Source organism: Hakea prostrata, chromosome 6 (genome assembly GCF_041222555.1).
Source record: "Hakea prostrata isolate BN-2017 chromosome 6, UWA_Hpros_2, whole genome shotgun sequence".
Taxonomy (NCBI): Eukaryota; Viridiplantae; Streptophyta; class Magnoliopsida; order Proteales; family Proteaceae; genus Hakea; species Hakea prostrata.
This window is the reverse complement of record NC_142605.1, coordinates 29,936,903-29,961,582: the sequence shown is the minus strand read 5'-3', so window position 1 is coordinate 29,961,582 and position 24,680 is coordinate 29,936,903. Positions and strand designations below refer to the sequence as shown.

Sequence of the window (24,680 nt, the reverse complement as noted above, 5' to 3'; positions counted from 1 at the left end):
CCTAGTTGAAACTCTGACATGTTGGGCTAGCCCAATGACATCAGGTTTTTTGTTTGCTCAACCCAATCTGGCAATGGCAGCCATATTACATCTCTATTGGACAGGACGATAACATATTTCTGGTACATGAGTTAAAATTTTTTTACCCCCCCTGAGTAAATACATTTCTAGACTGAAGAACACTCTTTTTCACAAGAAAAAGGGGAGAAGAGATTGTTGGGCAGGGTATTCACTTTCTCATATGACTATTTACATTTCAATACTTTACCAAAAAAAAAAAAAATTACATTTCAATAAACTATTTACCGGAAGATATTTCAATGAATTACAATTTTGTTAGAAAATGAGCAAAGAATTATTTGAGAACATGGCACTATGAGTCTGACACATTCACCTGTTGTGAGCATCTCTTCAGCTTTCCTGACTGGTGGAAATCCTTCTGGGAGATGCAAAAGATACCAGATCGCTCATCAACCTTTTCAATCAAAAGCTTCAAAAGAGGAACATTCGAAAGCGTTTTACACGACCCTACCATTATCAACTTCTTCTGCAAAGGACCAAAGACAACCAGATATTACTGCGAAGTTCTGTTGTGAAAAAGATAGAATTCATCAACTTTGCACACATTTCCCTCAATAGATATCTACTCGAGGAGAAGCTTAAGAGGTCTATACAGATAATTAAAAGTTGAAATAGTAAACCATTAGTTCTTATTATTATTTATGGGAATATAAAAAGGATTTCACTCCTGTTTTTTCCCTAAATTAAATAACTACTGTAAGTACATTCCCACTTTCCCACTCACGGGAAGTTGGTTGGACAAATACCTTTCTTGATAGGTCTTTATAGAAGACTTGTTTGTGGACTGATGCTACTCAACTGAGTTGCACCAGCTCAGGGGTGATCTACTTGCAAATAGGTGGTAGAGAGATTTTAAGAATGGTTTTAACAGCATATAAATTTTGTTCTTTAAAAATGTACTCTTCTCAAAAAACAAACAAACAAACAAACAAAAACGTATGACATTTTCATCTAGATTGCTACAGCACTAAAAGGCATGATGAGCTGCATACCTTTGCACGTGTCAGGGAAACATTTATCCTCTGCCAATCTCCAAGTAGTGAAGACTTGCAAGCCCTTGGGTTGTCACTAGATCTTACAAAAGATAAAAGTATGCAGTCCTTATCCCTGCCCTGCTCATTTGACAAAAATGCATATAACAAATCATAGAAAGCTTAAGTTAATACAACAAGCAACTTCAGATCAGTGAGATAGTTTGCCACAGGGAGACCCCCCCCCCCCCCCCCAAAAAAAAAAAAAAAAAAAAGAAGGTAAAAAGTTAACTTTTTGGTCAGCAATACCAATTAAAGTTTAAAACAGGAAATAAGAACTCTTCAATTAATCAGAAGAGTCGCTTTGAATTAGGGGGATAACTACAAAGCAAAATACTTTTGAGAATACTATGGCATGCAAAGTTTTTTTGCACATTTATTATGTGAAAATGCACGTGGGGAGAAAGCTAAACATGAGGAAGTCAAAGAGATGAGAGCCTCGCTAGTTCTCAGGGGACAGAAATGTAACGAATATAACCTGATATTTATCAATGGTATGTATTTCCACGGAGGTTGCACATACAAAATGCTGGATGAGAGTTGCCTGTGAGTTGTAGGGGGTAATAATACCAATGTCTTCTTCAGCAATACCTTTGTTCACTAATTCATCAGTGATCTGCAAACAACAAGGTTTGCAAAAGAATATGCATTAAATACTAGCTTCTCAAACATCATAAGGACGAAATAAGCTCGGAGAATCCAGTTTAAGAGCAGAAAAAAATGGAGAAACATCACAGTTAGAAATTATTGGCAGGAATTTATCGTGAGGACCATACCTGTGCAACAATGCAAGCTTCATTAGGGTTGTTCACTGTCTTTTGATCCTTTACCTCCAAAGCAGGCAACATATCTATGATGCAAAGCAAGATTCATGATGGAGCTCAAAATAGCATACTAAGAATCTTGTTTGGATCCTAAAGAAGAACTCTGAAATTTACATACCTGTATTAATAAATATAACCGATTTGCTTGGATCCACGACCTGCAAAATTTACAAAGTTAGGCAAATTAAATACTCATACAAAAGGATTTAAGATATCAATTTCACACTGACATTTAGTCAGTTATGTATTTAATTCTTTTGGTGATAGGAGTATTTCACCCATGAAGGGCCCAATAGGACATTCCAGGGAAACAATGGCGCTCAGTACCACAGCTGAGCACCGTGATTACTGAGTTCTCAGGGACTATCATAGTAGTACAATTCGGGGTTTATCTATAGCCACTGTCATACTTGACTTGTAAGAGATCAATACATCCTCTCCTGGTGCTCAAAATATCAAAACTACAATGAAACTTTGTGCAAGTTAATCGCAGAACTAATAGAGATCAAGGAATCAATAAGTAGCCTCAATAAGATCGATGGCCAATAACCAAGACCTCAAACCAGAACCAACTCGAGTTCTGGAAATTAGGGATACGTTTGGCTGAAATTCATAGATTTGGGGCTTTAGAGTTTATTGATGGACTGGATCACTATTGAACTCTCATAGGGAAAAAGGGTTGTGTTGGATTCTACTAGGAGTTCAATTAAAGTTTGTATATGAATTAAATTAGAGTTTGTATTCATGTAAAATTATATTCCTTGTAATAGTGTACTTTCCACTTAATTATAAATAGAGGGCTTGAGATCATTGATCAATAAATCATTCTACCAATATTGTGTTTCTCAACATGGTATCAAAGCCTAAATTCAATTAGGGAAGTGAGAGGAAAAAAAAAAGGGGAGTGTCGAACCTACCTCCTGGCCTGATGTAGGAGAAACCCTAGAAACTAGGGGACCTACAAAGTGGGCTACTAGACTCTTAGAATTAAACACATATTCTTGACAGATAGTAAAGAAATGAATTTGCAGCACTTAAAATCTGATTAATCATGCATGTAAGACAGCTAAAGTAGAGAAATAAACACAATAAGTCTTACTGGTTAGCACAACTAAACAAGAATCAATAGGGAAACAAGGGGATGGGGATCTTGGCACCATAACACTAAATTGAATGCAAGGGTATTAAGAAACTTAAAAAAAAATAGAGCTGTCCTAATCAATATCAGATTTCTAACAAAAAATTCAACAATTAACAATATAAAGGGAGTATTGGGAAGTTTTTGTTTTAAACAAAACTATTGCCAAAGAATAAAAGAGAAATATTTTGGGAGAGATAATGTTACATGCTGATCCTAGCTGCAAAACAGGGGTTAGAAAGCATCTAGGAACAGAAATAAGAGAAAGAAAAAAATATTTTGAAATAATGGTGTATCTGAGGAAAGAGAGTAGGTGATAAGATAGAGGGAGGGAAAGAAAAGAAACAAAGAGAAGGGAAGGGAGACGAAACAAAAGAAAACTAGACTGCCGTATTAAGGGAAAGAGGGAAGAAAAAAACAAAGGTTTTTTCTGCAAGGAAATTATAACAACCGTGGGGTTTGGTGAAGAAGAAGAAGATTTCCAGGAAAGAAACTAAGTCTTTTTTTTTAAAGAAAAAAAAGAGAGTAGATCTTTGTAGAAGAGAGCAAGGGGAATTTTTCTAGTGGGAAACAAGGGTGAAAGGAAGAAAGAAAGCTTACCTGGAGAGAGGGGGAAGAACTAGTACCGCCAGGAGAGAGAGAGAGAGAGAGAGAGCAGCGTGAACTTCTTTTCTAATTCTTTTTTTCATTCATTCATTCATTGCCAAAAACGAATTCCATACAAGGTTTAAATAAAAAAGTTGATCCCTCACAACCTTACATGTTTAATTCTCAAAATAACCCCAACTTAAGTTGTATATATAACCCAAACTCAAAATAATTCAAAATTGGGCCAAAATAGACTCTAGGCCCAGCCCATAAAGACTCAAACATGAAATTAAAATATTTCAATAGTAAACTACTACCCAACCCACTAAGACTAAGAAAAATAACATGGCAAACTGCCTATGAGCAGTGTTTCTCATCGAACCATAGGATCTTAGCAATCCGATAACCTCCAAACTCATCATCCATCCACATAGATGTTGTCGTGGGATGATCTCTAAGTCGGCGTCGCCGGTAAACTCGGAACTGCTCACTGATGTCCTCATCATGGCCTCTCTCTCTCTCTCGTTGTCGCTGAAAGACCATCGAAGAGCATCGAAACTTTCTAGCAATTCTTCAAACCCATTGCCATCACCATCGCCATATCTCTGCTTCCATCATTATCGCCATCACCATCACTCTTTCTTCAAACTCTCCTTGCACAAAACCCCTAATGGTATCGACAACGCAGCCCCTTCCCTTGCTGGCTTAGAAGCTGCTTTTTTTTAGCTCTTTACACTTCTGAAATCAAAGCTCATGGTGGAAAACCTATTATGATCTCGATTCCGGATCTTTCGCAGCCATCTTTGTACCAAACCTAGTCTCCATCTTCTCCGTCTCCATTGTCAGTTTTTTTTCAAACTGGTCAGCCGCGAGTGGCGACTGAAAATTCTTCAGAACTCAAGAACCAAGGATTGAAATTCCGTTGCCAGCTACACTTCTTTTTCCATCGATTGCGGCGGCGGCAATGTGACCATCTTCGTTCATCCAGCATCGCAAAGGGAACTATTCTGGAAGAGGAAGTTCAAAGAATCCCAGGTAAACCTCGATGCTTCTGAAGTCCTAATCCTATTAAACCCATAGCATGGAGTAGAGCAGGTCAGACCATCCATCCTTTGGCCGAACCATATTTGGTATATATTTGGTTGTCTCTAGTTCTATTGGTTTATTGATGTTTCAAGGGTTGGTTTATTTGTAATTTCTTTCATAGTTTTTCGCAAAAAAGAGAGAGAGAGAGGTATTTATAAGTTTTTTTAGGTGGTTAGACTATTGCATTCTGCGACATTTCAGTTACTTTGCAGGGGTGAAGACTGAAGAACTACAGACAATTCTTTCAACATGGCAACCACCGATGGTACTACTGCTCCCACTGGATCCGAACATCACCCCGCTCTTCATCCTCTATCGGTAAGATTTGATGGCACAAATTATTTGATTTGGTCTTTATCTGCTTACCTAACTATTGTTGGAAGAGAACTAGTTGGACACATTACGAGCACCACTATCAAACCTACTACCGTAGGTGTTCTACAGGATAAATGGATACATTATGACTCTTATTATGTCATTCCTTTTGAATTCCATGCATCCAAATATTGTCCGGAGTTACCTATTACTTGATACTGCAGCCCAAATCTGAAGGCTACTACTTGAACCCTATGGACAGTTAGGGAATGATGCATAGGTTTATGAACTACAAAAGAAGCTTCATGAGACTACCCAAAAGAAACTGACTGTGGCTCAATATTATGCTGAGTTGCGCTCTCTTTGGCAGGAGTTGGATCATTATGGGGATTATCACCCCACTAATCCAGATGATGTGACTACTTATAGAAAGCACATTGATAAAATTCGGGTATATGACTTCTTGGTAGGTTTGAATGTAGAGTATGAGCAGATCAGAGTGCAAGTATTAAGTCGTTCTCCCTTTCCTACACTAGAACAGTCTTATGCACTTGTTCAATGTGAGGAAAGCCGTCGATTAACCATACTTCATGCTCCTATTGTGGAGAAATCAGCCTTACAGTCTGTTAGCACTAAATCCTGTTCAACTAAAGAAATTGTCAAGTGTGAACACTGTCACAAACCATATCATACCAAAGCCAATTGCTGAAAGCTCCATGGGAAGCCTGCTGATTTTGAGCAAAAAAGAGGAAAATCGGAAGCTCATATTTCGGGACAGGTTTCCACAACACCCTTTGCAGACGTTAGTCTTTCACAAAAGGAGTTAGCTACTCTGCGACGTATTCTGCAGTCTTTTACTGTCGGTACAGCCTCTACCACTGCTTCCTCGACTAACCAGGCCAGACATCTCTTATGCTTGTAGGGATAGTGAGCCAATTCATGCATAATCCATATTTAGCTCATATGAAGGTTGTTACTAGAATACTACAATATTTGAAGGGAACTCTTGGAAAAAGAATACTTTTGTCACCCACTGATAATCTAAAAGTAGAAGCATACACTGATGCAGACTGGGCTAGATCTCTAGACAGGAAGTCAATTTTAGGTTATTGTACCTTTGTTGGAGGTAATCTAGTTACTTGGAGAAGTAAAAAACAGAATGTGGTAACTTTGTCTAGTACCGAAATTGAATATAGTACCATGGTTCATGGAGTTTGTGAGCTACTATGGTTGAAAGGCTTGTTGCAAGATATTGGAGTCCAAGCTCCAAACACTATAATGTTATATTGTGACAACAAGGCTGCTATTAGTATTGCTAATAATCTGGTGCAACATGATCGAACTAAGCACTTTGAAATTGGCAGGTTTTTTGTCAAAAAAAAGTTGGAACAAGGGCTTATCTACATGCCTTTTGTAAGATCTGGAGACCAAGTAGCAGATGTTTTCACTAAGGGTTTGAAAGAAAGAGATTTCCTTCCTATTGTAGGCAAGTTGAACATGACTAATATCTATGCCTCAACTTGAGGGGGAGTGTTGGATTCTACTAGGAGTTCAATTAGAGTTTGTATAAGAGTTAAATTAGAGTTTGTATTCATGTAAAATTATATTCCTTGTAATAGTGTACTTTCCACTTAATTATAAATAGAGGGCTTGAGATCATTGATCAATAAGCCATTCTACCAATATCGCCGAAACCATGAAGATGAAGACAATGAAGAAGGAAGAGGGCCGAGTTATGCAGATGTGATTATGTGAATAGGTTTCTTCTTGCCAGTGAAGGGTATTCAATGAAGACATTGTGTTGTTGGTTTTTTTCCCCTCAGATTTTGATAAGGATATTTTTGGAATTAAAGAAAAATAAGCAGTGGTTTAACGGTTTTCACTAACAAATTGGACTAGGGTATCTAATGAAAATCCAACTTTTGGGTGTCTATATTTTTCAAACATAAAGTGGGGTGTTAGTGATTTAAAGCCTCCATTTTGAGGTGCCAGTGCAATTTGCTCATAAAAGTAAATAACAAATGCTTGCAATTTGTTCAGCTTACCTCCCTCAGCCATGATATACTAGGCTTCGCACATAGAAATTTGAGTTTTGCATTTGCTATTTCGGGTGAACCACAGCGTAGTCTGTTCCCATATATCAAGGCATTTGAGAGTTCCATGATGCCAGCATTCATTCGGTACTTCATCATTAAAATTAATCTCCTGTCAGTATTTATGTAATTATAATGAAGTTTCAAGCACTCTGCGTTGGTCATGGATTACCTGGCTTTGTAAAGCTGAAATTGCTTGAGGATGCGCTTCAGATAGTCTGCAGAACAAGCTTATTCCCATCCCATTCTCCCGAGCCTCTGTGCTCTATAGTAACAGAATAAAACAGAAAAAAACACAAATAAGCCAGTTAAGTGGAGAAACTTGGAGCATTTGCATCTAAAGGTACATCAATCTATACCTGGACAAGTGGAGGTAACTGGTAATGATCTCCAACAAGCACAAACTTTGAAGCAAACATTAAGGGCCCCAAGGCTACCTGAATATAAAAATCCAATCATTAATTGTATCAAATATAGAGCATCTAAGAGGATCTTTTTAGAAGTTCAAATAGATCCAAGTATGGTAATAACATTATCATTTCAAATTGAATGCAGTATCAAAGTACAGTCCATAAGGAATTTATTTTATCCCAATTCCATTCTCTGCAAGCTGGGTAAAGCAACCATAAGGTTACATTACTTTCAACAATGTTTTTTTCTGAATTGTATCAAGTGCAAGACTGCTATGAAATCCACTCAGGAAAAAATTTGGCATGAGGTGTTCTCCAAAATGAAGAAGACAACAATTATTGAGATGCACGTTTTCATAAACTAGAAATTAATACGCCAAACCAATGCAGTTGATGTAGATAGCTTCATATGAAAGTTTGCAAGATAAAACTGATGATTTCAAACAGAAGGGAAAAATTCAAGTACATAATAATTGCTGAAAATCAATTCGATTGTTAATTTATTATTGTAAACTAGTCAACCATCAAAACTGAACGAGTAATGCCTTGATCTCCGAGTTGAAGATAAAATGGTGTAAAATGACTTGGATACCCAGCTTGCTTTCAACCAAAAGCAATAAATAGGATTAGAAGCAGTAGGGTAATACATTTGATAAAATATCGAAATAATTATACATCATGCAAAAATTTGCAGAATAGCAGTGAACATACGAGAGGCCTACATCATGCCTACCAGTTCAGAAACCGCCCATCCCCAACACAGACATGAAGAAAACCTCAACCAGTAAGTTTCCTGACCATGCTACTAGTCAAAGACTTTTATGAGCTCTATCATGAAAACTGTATACCATATTTGAAAATGAGACATCACACATCATTTGAGGCACAATACAGCCATCTGAGATGATTTATATGACAGCCACTGAAATGTATTGCCTTCTCAGTAAAAGTAAGATTTTGCATCCTTTAGATGATAATCAAGTCCAAGAATTCTAATTTCTCAAAGATGTCAAACTGAAGTAATCTACAATATTAGAGATCTAGAGGTAATTGAGTCAGGTATACCAAATTAATGTTACTAAGAAGAATACACATACAGGCAATGTAATCTGTCCAGCTTCATCCATTATGCAAACATCAAACCTCCTATTGGCAAGCAAGGGATGAGTAATCCCCAAACAAGTTACTGCAACAATGCTGACCCGGTCTAATCTTAGCTTAATTTCTTCAACACTGCACTCGCTTGCTGCTATCAGACAAGAAATAGATAAACCCAAGTTAAACTGGATCAAACTTGGGAAAAGTGGAAAGAACCATTGACAAAAATGAAGTCATCTGTCGACCTGAAAAACAGTGATCACGGACTTCCTCATGCACAGCTTCACATCTCCCAATGCGCACAAAATCTATGTCCTACAAAGTCACATTTACATCAATTAGAAGAAAAATATGAAATTTTTGGAAGCTGAAGAGATAACTTGGTGAGACATTGAGAGAATGTCAAGATGAATGGAGATCTGCATTGTATTTTATGTACGTAACAGTGCCATTCAGTGAATACCAGAAATCACAAGAGATAAAGAGAGAAGGTGAGACTGCTAATAATAGTGTGCAGGCTAAATGAACACAGCATTCCCCCCCCCCTCTTGTACTTTTAATAAGAGTTAAAACTTAGAGAATAAGTAGGAATTTTAATACAAAAAGAAATTTTACTCTAGATACTTAGCTATATGTAAGAGGAGTTCAAATCTAATAAGGAAAAAAACAATGCAATAAAGATCAAATCTGGAGCATACAAGTCAGCCCATTCGCTTATTGCAACAGACTTTCCTAAACACAAGACCAAACAGAAGTTTAGCGAAAGCATCAACCAGTTGATTCCCAGAAGAAAAAAATGGAGTGATAATCAACTTTTTTTCATGACAGTGCTCTGTATAAAGTGACCGACAACTTAATTGTGCTGTGAGTGCCAGATTACTAGCAATACAAATAGTTTCTAGGCCATCACAAAACATCTTCGTTGGTGACGTGACCGAAAAACCCAAATCTCTGAAGTAATGACTTCAACCACACTGATTTGGCTGCAATGAGAGCCATAGCTCGATACTCAGTCTCAGCGCCATGGTTGGCTGCTTTTTACCATAATAAGAGAACTCGCTTGGTAATATCTCATTTTTTGAGATTCCGACACCAGATGCCCTGTGTAAAATCTCAGTATCTTATCTCAGTATCTTGGCAAGATCTCTATATCAAACTTTTACGGCAATATTATGTTCCCCCCCCCCCCCTAAATCTGGTTCTGTGCTCCACCTAATACAAAAAGTCTGGTGTAAAAATAAAACCATACAACCAGTCAAATTTCTTAAAGAACTAGAACATTTCTCTAAGTTGAGAATAGTTTAATTACTTATACAAACCAAATGTCAGACTAGATATACTTGGAATGACCAATCCAGAAAATTACAATCACATGTATGTTAGATTGTTTCAAGCATCCAATAAATTGCTTCTTCAGTTCTGTCGTCTTTGAGTATTACATTGATTTTGATGACTTTATGTAGCAGTCTGGATCCTCTACCCACATGGAGAGAAATATTCCAACCCACATGGTTGGGATCTCAACACATGTCCAATCTCGAAACAAGATCCTTTGTAGTAAACGGTGATTAATAGTGTTAAGTTCTAGTTTAGCTAAGTTACTGAAGAAAAGGAAAATCATGCTTTGAGACTGGACATGTGACAAGAATCCAACGATGTAGGTTAAAATATTTCCTCTCCATGTGCATAAAGGATCCAGACTCTTTATCTAGCTTAATATTCGTTTTTGATGACTTGATATAACTTAATGCTAATTTTTTATAACTTAACATGTTTATTTTTTATTTTTGATGATACAAGATAGATATTGTTGCATACCATATAATGTCAAAAAAGAGATGAAATTAAACATCACACTTAGACGCCTTGATTGGGCACCCGACCTTGTTGTTGCCTTGGCAACTACACATCCAAATGCTCCAGCTTGAGGAAAAGTTGTAAAGTTACTAGGTGTTGGTAATGATCCTTGTCTACTTGTAGTGGTTTTTATATATTAGTTATATTTATTGTTTCTTTGTCATAATCTACTGTCTTTTATTAATAAGAACTTAAAAAGTTGGAATTGTACAGAACTTGCATACTTGCAGCTATGGGATCCTTATTAGTATTGATATATCACTAGCCAATGGTTGGAGGACCTAACAAGTATCCCATGAGCTAACTTTTCCCCTATTTCTCTCCTCTTTTCTCTCCTCTTTTCTCTCCTCTTTTCTCTCAAGTCTGTCTTCAACAATCTTGGTTGTTGAGTCTGATTCTATAACATATTGCTTTAAGAAATTTCCAACAATTCTTTACCCACTTTCAAGAAGTCTAACAGTTTTGAGAAAAGTAACATGAATTAAACTTTTAATATTTCAAGAAAGAGGTGACTTTACTAGACAACACCTAGAACTTGGAAGGCCCAGACGTATCATTAATTTCCCTCATCCATTAGGCATACTTGTCAACTATAGGTCGACTAAGGGTCAAGGAGATACTAGTCATGACAATTTTCCCATATCAACAAAGTTTCAGAAAAAATGCACTATTCATTGTGGCTGTTGATGAGAATTTTTAGTAATGCATAACATGCTATCATCATTAGGAGATATTGCATGAAACATTTGGATCAGAGACAACCTGAGCTTTCAATTTGATAAGTAAATTATCAACAGCCGAGTTGGTATATGACGTGAGCAAAATGGATGCACCTCTCATCAGCAATGCCTTCACAGCGTGCACCATGGTTGAAGTCTTGCCAGTTCCAGGCATTCCTAGAATCAGAGCATAATCCTTTGCTGTAAGTATCTGTCGATAATATTGTCTGGTAAGCTTTGAGAAACTTAATATGTTGAAAACCAGAAACTAAATACAAATAACTAATGGACAAGAATATCAGAAAACAAATGGGACACCATGAAACACTGCACGAAGACCTGAATAGATAACTACCTTTTGGATGGCTTTGCGCTGGTCCTTGTTTAAGTTCTTCTCTGAGCGGACATAAGATATTGATGGATCCTGGCTGAATATACCTGCACTATCAAACCTGGGCGCCTGGAAAAGTCAAATGGTATTGGTGACTCATAATGACACCACATAGAGCATTGAGCAACTTGCTTCTTATGAGATATTCACCTCAATCTCGACAATCATCTTCCTAAGATGAGAAGCTTCAGCACTTTGAACAAACAGTTGTACAAGGTTGAATCTTCACCAAAACAAGCAAGAATGAGACAGAAAGTTAGCAATCAAATTTTCTTTCCCTTTCTCACAATGAAGCATCCTAGCTGCAACAGTTTTCTCAGAGCACTGAAAGTTGCAGGGAAGGAAAAACCTCATAATTGCGAACGTGGTGGTAGATTCATCCTTGTCAATCCGCCACACCTCTTGAAGGAGATCTCCCATCTCCGAAGAAGATTTTCTCCCAGGAAGACGCAAACGTCGAGGAAAGGACACCTATGGGAATTTTTTGTAAACAAGAAATAAATTACATGAAATTTAAGAATGTTTACTATCATACAGCAATAGCATAGTAATTATGAAGCATTAATTACAAATTTTGTCCTGCTTAGAGCAGTACAAAGATTAGGGAAAAGACTGCGCACACCACCAGTGCACTGCAGGCAAGGAGACACTGTCTATCTCTCTCATCCCGCACCCCCATTGGTGCCACCCATTAGGTTACCATATCCAGGCCTATCAAATCTTCTTAATAAACAAAAAGAAACATGAAATCACAACATAGATAAAACAGTTCGTACAGAAACATGAGACTGTTTTATGTCAGTTATAACTCCATTGGCAACTGCAACACGGCCTGCTTCTGTGCTGAGTATCTAGAAAGAACACACAAAACAAAAGGCAAGAGTTAATTACATGCAGCAGTTCAAGAAATTGCCCCATATGCATTATATGAATCTTAGCACAGGAAATCAAGCACATATGAGAGTGACAAAATACTAGAAATCAAGGACATATAAGAGTGCCAATGATGGGTTCCTGGGAAGTCCTCGTGTTGCACCCCTTTTAAAGACTGATTCTCTTAGCACGTATGATTTAGGGTTAAAAAAAATGTACTTGTAGTGGTATACACTGCATTGTAAATATTGATATGACATGAGGAGATGGAAGCTCTAGGAAATTCGGAGGTGCCTAGGGAATCGGTCTTCCTGCGTTTGAAGCCTCCAGAGGTGCCTACCAATGGGGATAAATCTTATGCGGGAGTAGTGGGGAGTTCATTGTTACCTGAGATCGATTCCCTCCCTTCTCCTATACAAGCGGGTAAGTTTCGCAGGATTGTAATCCCGCAACAGGAGTACAAGATGCAACGAAATCAGTTCCATTTTTCGTTGATTGGGCGAGCTAATTTTCGCATCACTACCATGGATGAATTGCGAGAGCTAGCTAGGGGTGCTTGGAAATTGTCTCAAGGGGTGATCTTACATTCATTGGGGAAAGGGTTTATCATCTTTCAGTTTCATAGTGAGGCAGATATGACTGAGGTGTGGCGCAGAGGTTTTTGGAATGTTGGAAAGCAATACATTCGTTTTCAACGATGGAGGCCGGATTTTAATATCCACTCTCCTCAACCAGCAGGTAAGTTGGTGTGGGTTCGTTTCCCTGATTTACCTCTTGAGTGTTGGCATGAGAAAGTGCTTCTTTCTATAGCAAAATCTGTTGGGAGACCTGTTTCTCTTGATAGACGAACTCGTCTTGGTTCTATTGGTCATTATGCTCGAATTTTGGTTGAATTGGAGGTCGATGTTGTTCGAGTGAATGAGGTTCAGATTGAGCGCCTTGAACCAGGAACTCTTCGAGTTTTTAGTTTTCTTCAGAAGGTAATTTTTGAGGATGATATTCTGCGGTGCTCACGGTGTAATCGATAAGGCCACCTGGGTCTTCAGTGTAGGTTTGCTTCAAACGATTCTGTGGATGGTTTGCAGGTTCAGCCCTCTATCGTTCCTGCAGAAAACCTCCCAGCAGATAATCCTATTGTGGATGGGATTCCTACCGACGGTGTGAGAGTGCGGACTCCAAGCTCACTCCAACATCGATTCGTGTGGCTCTAGAGGTGGCGGGTTTGGAGGACTCTATTTCATCCAATGAGGGTGCATCAAATTCAATTTCAAATTTCAATTCAAATTTCAAATCTACAAGGTTGGTTCCCTCTGATGTGGTGATCGCGTCTAGCGAGAACACTTCTCTTGATCTTTCTCTCTCTCAAAGTGATCCTTTTCAACTTCAAAAAATTTTAGATGAAGGCAAGAGTTCGATGTTTGTTGGTAATCTTTCAAAGAACGTAGTTACCTCTGTTGGTCCCACGACTAACCAACTTCCACCTAATTCGGCCACTAAGGATATTGGCTTTTTTGAACGGTTTGAAAAGCTTCATGAGAGGCCTTGTGGGGCCCTGCTGAATTCGGTTAGAGTGGAAGACTCTTCTACGGAACAGAATTCGGTTTATGTGGAAGACTTTTCTACGAAACAAAATTCGATTAGATTGGAAGAAACTGCATTGGACGGGAACTCTAGTTTGGAGCTTCAAGTGGGGTCATGCGGGGCCCAACAGATTTTGAATAATTTTGAAGCAACTTCTTTGGCCGTGGACTCTAGTTTTGAAATTCAAAATTCCTTAGATGCGGCAAAGTGTTTTAATCCAATTGGTAAACTTCCTTTGGGGAGTTCACTAGTGGGACCTACAGATAAGCTCGAATTCGGCCACTCCTTTTGAATTTCAAAAAGTGCTTGTTGCAGGTAAGAGTTCTATGCAAATTGGAAACCCTTCTTTGGAGTGTTCATTGGTGGGACCTGAAGTTGCAAATATTATTAGAAGTTCAGCCATTGAAGGAACTACGGAGGATGATTTGGACTATTGTGGGGCCGATCAGAATTCGGCCAGGCTGGAGAGTTCGGCCAATGATGAAACTTTGCAATTGAAAGTAGTTCTTCCACTTTCGTCTTCGTCTATATCAGTGCGCGCTGAAGGTTCTCCTCGTCGGAAACCTGATCGTCCGAAAAAGAAGGCTCACGCAGTGAAGAAAGTAGTAACAAGTAAAAAGGTTTCTATAGCAGAGGAATTCAAGAAGGTAGATGCAGCTTTAGCGAAAGTATCCACAATGCATCAGAGCCTCCCATTGGGAGAGGATAGGGCTACCATGTAACTATTGTTATGAAGCTTTTCTTAAAGATCTTGATTTGGATGCATCTAGACGTCCTACATTTCGTTTCTGATGCCTTAGTTGTTGTCAATTATGAGTAGGAACCAGTGAGGAAGGGTGTATTTGGGGCAACTGTTGTTGCGGGTGAGCAAGGTAGGTACTAATTGCTGTATTTCTTTTCTTTTTCTTATTTTCGTTATAAAATGACCCTTTTAGCGAAAAATGAGAGTGACAAAATAATATATTACTAAACATCTGAAAAAAAATAAAAAAGATGAAAGAATTTATTCAAAAGGGGTCCATCAATATATAAGTATGCAGATTGAACAGAATAACATGCATAGCAGCTCAAAAGGGAACCTATAGAATATAAACTACAAAGATGCATCACAAACTCCAACCACATGAAAAAACATAGATAGACACGAGTGGACTCATGTGATTGAGTAGTTAATCAAGTTTCACCCTTAAATGAGCAAGGGAAGCGAGTAAAGAAGAAAAAAAGGCTAAGTTCCGAAGAATTGTGAAATTGAGATTTTAACATCTAAGCCGCCCTTCTATAAATTCTCTTTTTCTTGATCAGTCAACAGGCTATGCTCACTTTTTAATTACTGCCTTGCTATCTTTGGATGATATTTGGCCAGTGAAATAGTGTTTCACCTCAGTCACATGGATCCACCGACATCTGTCCCGATTATAAGTGTCACAACTAAATTAAAAGCTTTAACAAAAAAAAAAAAAAAATGAGGAAGAGAAGAGTCTATACCACATAATCCCCACTTCTGAGTGTGCAATCCAGGTTGTTTATTGGAGGATGGACAGCATTTAGAGTCTCCCCATTATCTATTTCTTGGTCACAATGACGCAAATTTTGCCATACAAACCGGTAGAGATATTTGCCATCTTTGGGACAACTAGAGGGGAAGGGGTTGTCTGAAGCATCAAGAATAACAGAAGATAGGCCACCACTGGAGTGCTCACTTCCAAGACCAAGTGAATGCCAGGTTCTTCTTTTTGCAGCCTGAAGTAGTCAAGGTATAACGAGCAAAAAACAGTCAACCATTTAATTGATGGTTTAATTGGAATGAATTAATTATTAAGTGATGTTTAATTGAGATTAGACTACTCGTATTCTAATAACTTGTATGAAAATTACCTGCATCTCTTTGGCTTCCAAGTCAATCAACCGATCCCATTTTTTAAGGAAACCAAAATGAGTACCACTTAAATGTTTAACATATGTATCAAAGAGATCACCCAATCCACTGCTCTCTGTGTTGCCACCATGTGCCTGTCATGGTAGGGAGAATTAGTTCAAGGATCCAATACTAAATAGAAGTATTTGTTACGCTGCAATTCAGCCTAATCATTAAAGAGCATCCCAGTGCACAAGGATTGGAAGAAGAGGCTGTTTCCAATTTTTGAACCTGCAACCAACAAGTTGCAGTAGCACAACTTTAACTGTTGCAACAAAGGCTCGCACACACTCATCTGCCTAATTGTTGATAAAGATAGAATTTTACCTTGTGATAAATTGTACAAGCACTAAGGTGGCGACAACTCTTGCACGTATTTGGATTCTACAAAATTGAAAATGCAAGAAAAAATCAAATAGCAAGCATGCTAATGAATATTTTTGAAAATAGAAGATTGATAGCTCAGCAATGCCAACCTGTAACATTGGAGGCAATTGCTGAGTTGTTGATGCCTTTAGGATATCTTTTGTAAGTTCATTACGGCGCATGATTAACCCTACCAAGTCAGACCTTCGTGCTAAAATTCCCTAGACCAAATAATATGTAAATACTGGTAAATGGTTAGTTCACATACATGAAGATTCAATGTACAACCTCAATGGAACTATGAAACTTACCTGGGTCTGATCCGTATGTAGGTAATAGAGAAGGCCAGAATCTACATGTTCCAGGTATCTGGAAGAAAAAAAAAAAGGGACAAGAAGAAAGCATACAAAAAGAGTCACCTCCATTATAGATCCTCAAGTAAGGCATAATGCACAAATTCAGGGAACAAGGGTTTAATCAGACACACCTTTCCGACATTAGGAGAGTGTATAGGATCACCTGGGCATGATGTTCCATAGCAGACTGTACAAGTGATGAATACAAATTACATCAATAGCATGCAAAGGAAGTTGGAAATTTCAACTGACAAAAAGATTTTATTGAAATCCCATCCATTATTTTCATTTCCAACATGTTCATTTTGACCATAAAGTTACCTGGCCAGTGGTTGCTTTACCAGTTTTAAACTCCAGAGGCATTATTTTCTCCTCAACTCCACTGATCTCTGAATCTATTTTGACTCGAACAGAAGCATCAATCATTCCTTTTAAACCATATCTTGGGGCCCATGCCATCTCCTCAATATCTAATACCTACATTTGGAAATAAACCACTCAAAAGCCTGATACATTAAGTCTGAATATAAGAAACTGAACATTGAAAAGAATAGAATAACCTAATAGTAACAGTAGTAATTTTATTATTGTTCTAGTATATATAATCAAAATACATTATTATAATGATAATAATTAAGAAAGATGTGCTTGATGTGGATGACAAGACCAGCATTTGCATGAATTGGTCCAAAGAATAAATAAATAATCAAAAAATTCTTGAATAGGGATGGAAATTTGTACTTGTTTAGGATGTGTATAAAGTAACCAAGAATAAGATATATGTAAATTATCTAATATATTTCTAAGGCAAGTCAAGAATTTTGGTTTTCAGAGCAAACCAGATCCATGCTTGAATGCATAATGCACTCAAATAATATCATTCACATCCACCCACTTTATGAACAAAGTTGCAAAGATGCAGATATGCAATTCGTAAAGTAAAGGTATGTCATGTAATCATGAAGACGCACAGAATTGAACTTATTGCCTATTTACCTTAACAAGACAAATGAACATTATACCTCACTTATGGTGACCTTTTTTTCTCCACCATCATATCCAAACGCAACAGCAGGAAGTCCTGTTTTCTGCCAATCATCTTGACACCATTAGCATAAGGAACAAGGAGGAAGTAGGAATAGAAAAGGGAGTAAGTGTTCATAGCATAAAAGAGGTAATGGTTATTACTCTTTTCAAACCTCGCGATTTTTATTTCTTTTTTTCTTAGTAATGTTTTTGAACCTCTCTGTATACAAACAATGGTGTATTCAAATAAATCAACAGCTGGACTAAATTGATGCATATTATAACAACAATAAGCCTTGTCCCAACTAAATGGCATTGGCTACATGGATTCTTGCCTTCCAATCAGTTCTTTTTGAGGCCATGCTAATACAAGGCCTAAACTATGCATATATTTTCTCACCACTTCTCTTAAGGTTATCTTAGGTCTACCCCTATCTCTTCTAGTTCCTTCAATATGAATTATATCATTTATCAGTACAGGGGCATTATAGATCTTCGTTGAACATGGTCATACCACCTCAAACGATTTTCCCGAAGCTTATCACTTATGGGAGCAACTCCCAAACCAACCCTAATATGATCATTACTTATCTTATCCTTCCTAGTTTTGCCACTCACCCATCTTAGCATTCTCATTTATGCTACACTGAGTTTATCTATATGATTCTTTTTAACAGCCCAACACTCTACACCGTACATCATAGTTGGTCGAACGACGGTCCTATAGAATTTTCCTTTAAGCTTTAATGGAATACATCAATCACACAAGACCCCAGGCGCACCTCTCCACTTCATCCACCCTATTTTAATTCTTTGGGAAACATCATCCTCTATATCACCTCATTCATTTATGATTGAACCTAGACACCTAAAAGAATCACTCTGAGGAATCTCCTTATCGTCAAGTTTCACCACCTCATCGTCTGCCTGATCATGACTAAAGCTACAAATTAGATATTTTGTCTTTGTTCTATTTAATTTAAAGCCTATTGATTCCAAAGTTGTTGTCCATGATTCTAACTTGGTATTAATCCCCACTTGAGTCTCATATATCAACACAATATCATTGGCAAAAAGCATACACCAAAAGACCTTGTCTTAAATGTCTTTGGTTAATTCATCCATTACAAGTGCAAATAAATATAGGCTTAAAGTTGATCCTTAATGTAGCCCAACTATAATTGGGAATTCATTACTTTGTCCCCCACTGTTCTTACACTTGTCACTAAACCATCATGCATATCATTAATTATGTCTACATATTTATTTGCAACATTTCTTTTCTCTAGTACTTGTCAAATAAATGCTCTAGGAACTCTATCATAAGTTTTTTCTAGGTCTATAAATGCCATATGAAGTTCTTTCCTACACTCTCTATACATTTCCATAAGTCTCCCAATTAGGTAAATAGCCTCCGTCGTAGATCTTCCCAACATAAACCCAAATTGGTTCTCCGTTATACATCATGCATATTATGTGCTAAAAAATTACAAGCTCAATTAACCAATAGTGTAGTACCTGTGAATGCCTAAAGGATAAGAGCCAATTCATGATTGTTGGAATTGCCTCAATCAGTATTGCAAGCATATCCTTCTCCTTTACTGCACAATCCATTAAGAAATGTTAAGATGATTAGGTGAGAGGGGAAAGCATAAACCTAAAAAAGCTTTAATACTATTTCATCTGAAAAATAATAAAATTGGAAGACTCAATAGTAATACAGCAAGGATAAACTAATGAATATATACTCCATAGGGCCTTGGTGCAACAGTAATAATTGCTCCCTTGTGACCAAGTGATCAGTGGTTCAAGTCTTGGAAACAGTCCCTCTACAGAAAGTAGGGGTAAGGCAACATAATGACCCTCTCAAGACTCTGTAGTGGTGGGGAACCATCTACACTAGGTATACCCTTTTAGTGTAATCTCATATTATCTAGAACAAAAAGAATGCAATGAGATTTTAAACTGTCAGATATCCACCTCCACATGCATACAAGCTCTCTACATTTTTCTGGAGCACTATTCTTGCATATTCTTCTAAAAAATCTCTCGTCGGATGCTCCTTTAAAAGTCCAGCCTACAAGAAGAAGGAATTCGTACATAAACAGGCACATGTCATGCAAAATATTGTTTGCAGGTACTATAATCTTGTATTTTGATCAATATTAGGATTCTTGAGATCAGAAACCTGAAAAATCTGATGAAGCAAGGTACCAATCAACGCAGCAGTTGAATGCTCATTACATTTTAGCCTCTCATCCAAGACAGTTCTCCTGGGGCAGCTGAAACTAGCAGCAACCTATAGCTTTGAATTGTCAGCATCCATCTTGGGAAAGGACAGAAGATTTAGTCCCCAAAGCAAATCGGGACTAATAGTGTTCATGAATGTAATTTTATTAAAACCAGTATAGTGTTCATGAATGAAGTTTGAGAACAGAATTTAGAGCAAGAGAAAATAATTACCCGGGTGCCAGATACTAATATATCTGGAAGAACAATGACAAGGTTATTGTGACGGTCCACAACACATTTTCCTTGTTCATCAAATTCTCCAATCACATGTATGGTATCACCAGGTCCAATGATGCTGTTAAACCTAAAGTTAAGGAACATAGGTAAAACATCAGAGTTAGAGGACGAAAACGATTACCCAACAAAAACAAAATTACCAGTTAACTAGAAATACCGGCTAAGAATATTTGAGAACCAGTGTATATAGGTTAAAAGGAAAAATAGGAAGCAGAACCATGAGTCTAATACAAGTACTTTTGAGTTCAAGAAGAAAAATAATCATTTAGGATGGACTATTTACCAGCTCAATTAGCCTAAATATGTTCATCAATAGCAGACTCTATAATATGAGACAGGTTAGGGATAGTTTCATTCATGAAATCAGCAGTTTTTCATTGTTCTTTATCTGGCCAGTTATAAGTAGATTTTCTGAGGTAAAGGCTGTAAGCCCTGGTAAAAGACAGCACAACAGCTGTCTGGCTCAAAGAGTGTTTGTGAACACCTTTCCATCAAAGATACATATGATTATTGGATAAAGTCATCCGAAGGCAATATTTGGAAAATAAGTTTCTCTGTTACTTCTATCGTCACCCTTTCTCATACTATTTTTCATCAAAATGTCCAACCATAAGATGAAAACAGCAAAGTTAAATTGGTCACTCAATAGATTTTTATCCAATTAAGCAAACAAATAACCAGGATATTTGTCAATAATTTAATCAACCAAAATTTCCAGTTTCAGCAGTAAATGAGCTCCAGGTCAGAACTTTCTTTGTTTTTCCTGTTTTCCAATGGAAGGAGGTTCTCAGGGCACCAATTGAAAAACCAAAACATGCTCTCAACTAGTTATAACACTTTAAATATAAATAAATAAATAATAATAAAAGACAAAAGATGATAGTGATAAACCCACAAATGATAAGCTCAAGAGGAACAAACCCTAGAAAACCAAGTTCTCACCACTCATCATGCAAATGCAGAGCCTTCTCCTCCCCACATTGCTCATTCAATAGACGAATAACCTTATAAAAAATATCAGACATATTTAATATGTTATGGGTAGTCTACAAAGAAAAGAGAAATGGATTCAGGAATTAGTCCAAGAATAACCTTAAAGGGGGACAGATCACATGATGAATCACCAGTTTTATGCTTCTCATAGACCTACAGGACAGACATGAACAAATAGCATGAATCTCTTGGAAGATCACATCAACCACACCAAATAAAAGATATATTAAAAGAGCACAGAATGGAAGGCAAACCTCCAGTACAAGAAAATTATGTTCTGAGGACTTCCTGTTGAACCTCTGTGGCAGACACTTAGTCCACGTTTTAGGAGAAGTAACAGCTTCCACATAAGTCACATTATTTTTGTTTTTCTGATTTATTGATAAATTTGCTTCCAGGTCATTAGTTACCGATTCTTCAACTGCAATAACATCTTCTACTTGGTCTAACAGGTCAAGCAATACCTACAAGTATAAGTAAATTTTGGGATACAATCTTATGACTTGCACATTGTCAATGAGTAAGAATCATACAAGAACTATAATAGAAGTAGAAATAAATAAAAGTGGCACTTAGAATATCCAATTACACCCACACAAATAAGACAGAGGAAAAGCTTAAGGTTTCATTTTAGGAACCTTTCGGTGTTGCCGCAAACCTGGCTGATTGCCTAGTGCTTTAGACGAGCTTCCATTAACAGGCTGCATTCAAGACAAATAAAAAGTAATCAGTGTACCATACTACCATCCATCTAGGTAATTTGGCAAAATGTGAGTTAATAGTACTCCATTTACATCATCTGGACCATATGACATTGATGGAGGAGTCCTGAATGGACTCTGACGACGTTTAACTGCACCATTGTTATTCTGATCACTGGAGTTTACACAGCTGCCCTGGAACTCCATTGCCTGTTCTGGCTCAACTACTCTTGGAAAAATCTTTTTTGAGGTTATCACAGATCCTTCACGGGCTTTTGGTGTTGGTGAAGAAAGCCAACTCTCAAGCTTTCCCAGTGAACCAGGAGAACACTGTACCCACCAATAATCAAATGTTTACTAACACAGCAAAAAGAGATTAACTATACGGAAGAAATAATGTATGTTAAAAGTTACCTGTTTTTGCGAGCATTTACGAAAATTCAAAGCATTCAGATTTGATGCATCAGCCAAAGCTCTCATCATAGGCAAATGCTTGGAGACAGCTTGAAGCCGCTCATTCACCGGAGAGATCCTCCACGTAATCTCATCACCTCCATCATCTTGACTCTGCTTTATCAACTATTACAAAGCCACCAAAGAAACAAAACAAACTGTATAATAAATACCGAAACGGATCAAAATTCTCAAGAAAGCAATAGAAAATAACAACTAACCATTCCAGGTGAGAATTTGAAGCGTTTGAAGGGAGCCGGATTGGAGACAATCGGAGGTGAAACGTCAAGAGTATTTTCATCATTCTCGACCGCGGAGATTGCGGGGAGATTTGAAGGGGGTGTACTCTGAGAAGAACTTTTGGAGTCTGGTGGTTGTAAGGGTTGGGGATTTTTGGCATTCTGAGAGGCTGATAGAGCAATATTTTGAGAATGGCGTTCGAAGAAATGTTGGATCCCGAACTTGCATGGCTCGGATTGCTGGTTGTTCTGATTTGATTTCTTTGTTGATGAGGATTGACCAGATTTCCCAGATTTCTTCCTTGGAGCCATCGAAGCTTGATTTACTCAGGATTCATGGGGTTTTCTCTTTAAGCACAGAGAGAGAGAAAGAGTATTATATTTTGTAGTTCCTTTGCTGCTGTATTGTGTTTTTTTTTTTCTTTTCCCGCCCAAATAAATGAATCCAAAACAAGCTGTGGAGGGAACCAATATTCATTTTCTACCCTAGCTTGTACGGGAAAAAATTGGGGGTAAAAAGGTAAAATCACTATAGCCACTTAAGATTCTTGCGTGTCTTGCCTTCTCGGCTTCTAAAAAAATATACCCAAAAAACCAATCATGGTAACTTTCAGTTTATCTTGTACATAGTGAGTTATAAATCTAAAATTTGAGCACACTGTGTATCTTGTAAGTTGTATCATAGTTAATTTAACAATTCAATCATCACATCAAATTTTAATTAGGTCACAAGAACAAAAGAGTATTGAAAATCTCAAAGGCTAATGATGTAGAACTATTCTTCAGGTACATTGCTCACACTACTTAACAGGAACATGGCTACAACCCAATTCTACAACCGATGATACTCAAATGGTTTTTTTTTTTCTTGATAAGAAAATAAAATATATAAAGACTAAACCTATTTTACAATTATACATTGTCAAAATATTTGTGTCATTTGTCGATTATAGTTTCAAGAACCATTACTTGATTCAGTGGGATTTAAAAGCATAAATTTCAATGGCTCTGGTATGTGTTGAGACTCTGTCAAGGTGGAAACTAGCTTGGAAGGCCAAATTTGATTCCAATTTCCTTTTGAGATGAGTTGATAGCTTGTTCATCAAACCATATGGATTTCTCAAATGGGTTTCTAGCCACACTATAATCTGTTTAACTAGTAGGAATAATGGAGTGAGAAAATACATATTATATCTGTATTTGCGATTATACTTTGTAAACGTTAAGTCTGCTTTATCAGCAAAATAAAACAAAACAAAACAAAACAGAAAAGCATGCACTTCTTTTTCTTCTAAATTTCACACACTAATTCTCACCCAAAAAAGAAATTCAACACCCCATTCAACTTTCGTGTGAATTTCTTGATGTACTCGTATATATTTAGGAAATGTTTAAATTTCCCAAGAATATCTGATATCTATGAGTAAAATGCATCCTGCACGAGTGCTTGAAACAAAATTGTCAGTATTATAGAGTCCAGACAAATACTATTGAAGGTTTTTTATTCCCATTTATTTTCTTGGTAAGGGCTGTTTACGGACTTGACCGTTGCCATTCCAGAGAACAGAGACACTTCTCTCACGAAATTGCTTCAGTCATGCGCATTAAGTCAAGCGAAATTTCCGATCATAGGATCTGAAATCTCGACCAATATCTGAATCCTACGAACCGAGATGTAATGCTTAACTGTCCCGTGCATTAAATGCCCAGGATTTCTCTCAAACGAAGACTTATCTCGAGCTTTCGTTCGATAAGACTAACGACCTTGCTTAAAAATCTCACTTTTAGATAGTGCAAAGCATCACTTTCAAGACAAACCCAAGGCTTTTTTTTTGGCATGACCAGGTGATATCCTATTATTCAAATCCAAGGTAGCAAGTTTGCGCCAGATCTTTTGGGTGTAGCCCGAACAAACCTGCTGGTTTCCGCCACAAAGAAGTAATCTGACTACTACACCTGCTAATGAGTAAATATAACCTGAACAGTTAACACCTGCATGCATGGTCATGTGAAGAGT

The 24,680-nt window shown here is 37.4% G+C and overlaps 1 protein-coding gene across 1 annotated transcript; it reads right to left on the bottom strand.

Moving 5' to 3' along the window:
- EMB2411 (DNA replication helicase) lies at positions 1-23,078 on the bottom strand. The gene is made up of 34 exons (XM_089158537.1): positions 22,646-23,078; positions 22,386-22,550; positions 22,065-22,301; positions 21,909-21,971; positions 21,525-21,734; positions 21,370-21,423; positions 21,220-21,281; positions 20,212-20,344; positions 19,937-20,047; positions 19,729-19,825; positions 19,267-19,349; positions 17,745-17,810; positions 17,044-17,199; positions 16,854-16,909; positions 16,678-16,735; positions 16,477-16,587; positions 16,328-16,384; positions 15,961-16,095; positions 15,571-15,825; positions 12,408-12,482; positions 11,981-12,102; positions 11,782-11,854; positions 11,596-11,700; positions 11,284-11,451; positions 8,910-8,979; positions 8,664-8,812; positions 7,516-7,593; positions 7,329-7,421; positions 7,109-7,246; positions 2,055-2,094; positions 1,889-1,962; positions 1,591-1,728; positions 1,074-1,193; positions 1-547 (listed from the first exon to the last, which is right to left on the bottom strand). The coding sequence occupies exons 1-34, from the start codon at positions 22,973-22,975 to the stop codon at positions 374-376; spliced, it is 4,056 nt and encodes a 1,351-aa protein (XP_089014663.1). The 5' UTR covers positions 22,976-23,078; the 3' UTR covers positions 1-373.
- Between the last annotated feature and the right edge of the window lie 1,602 nt (positions 23,079-24,680).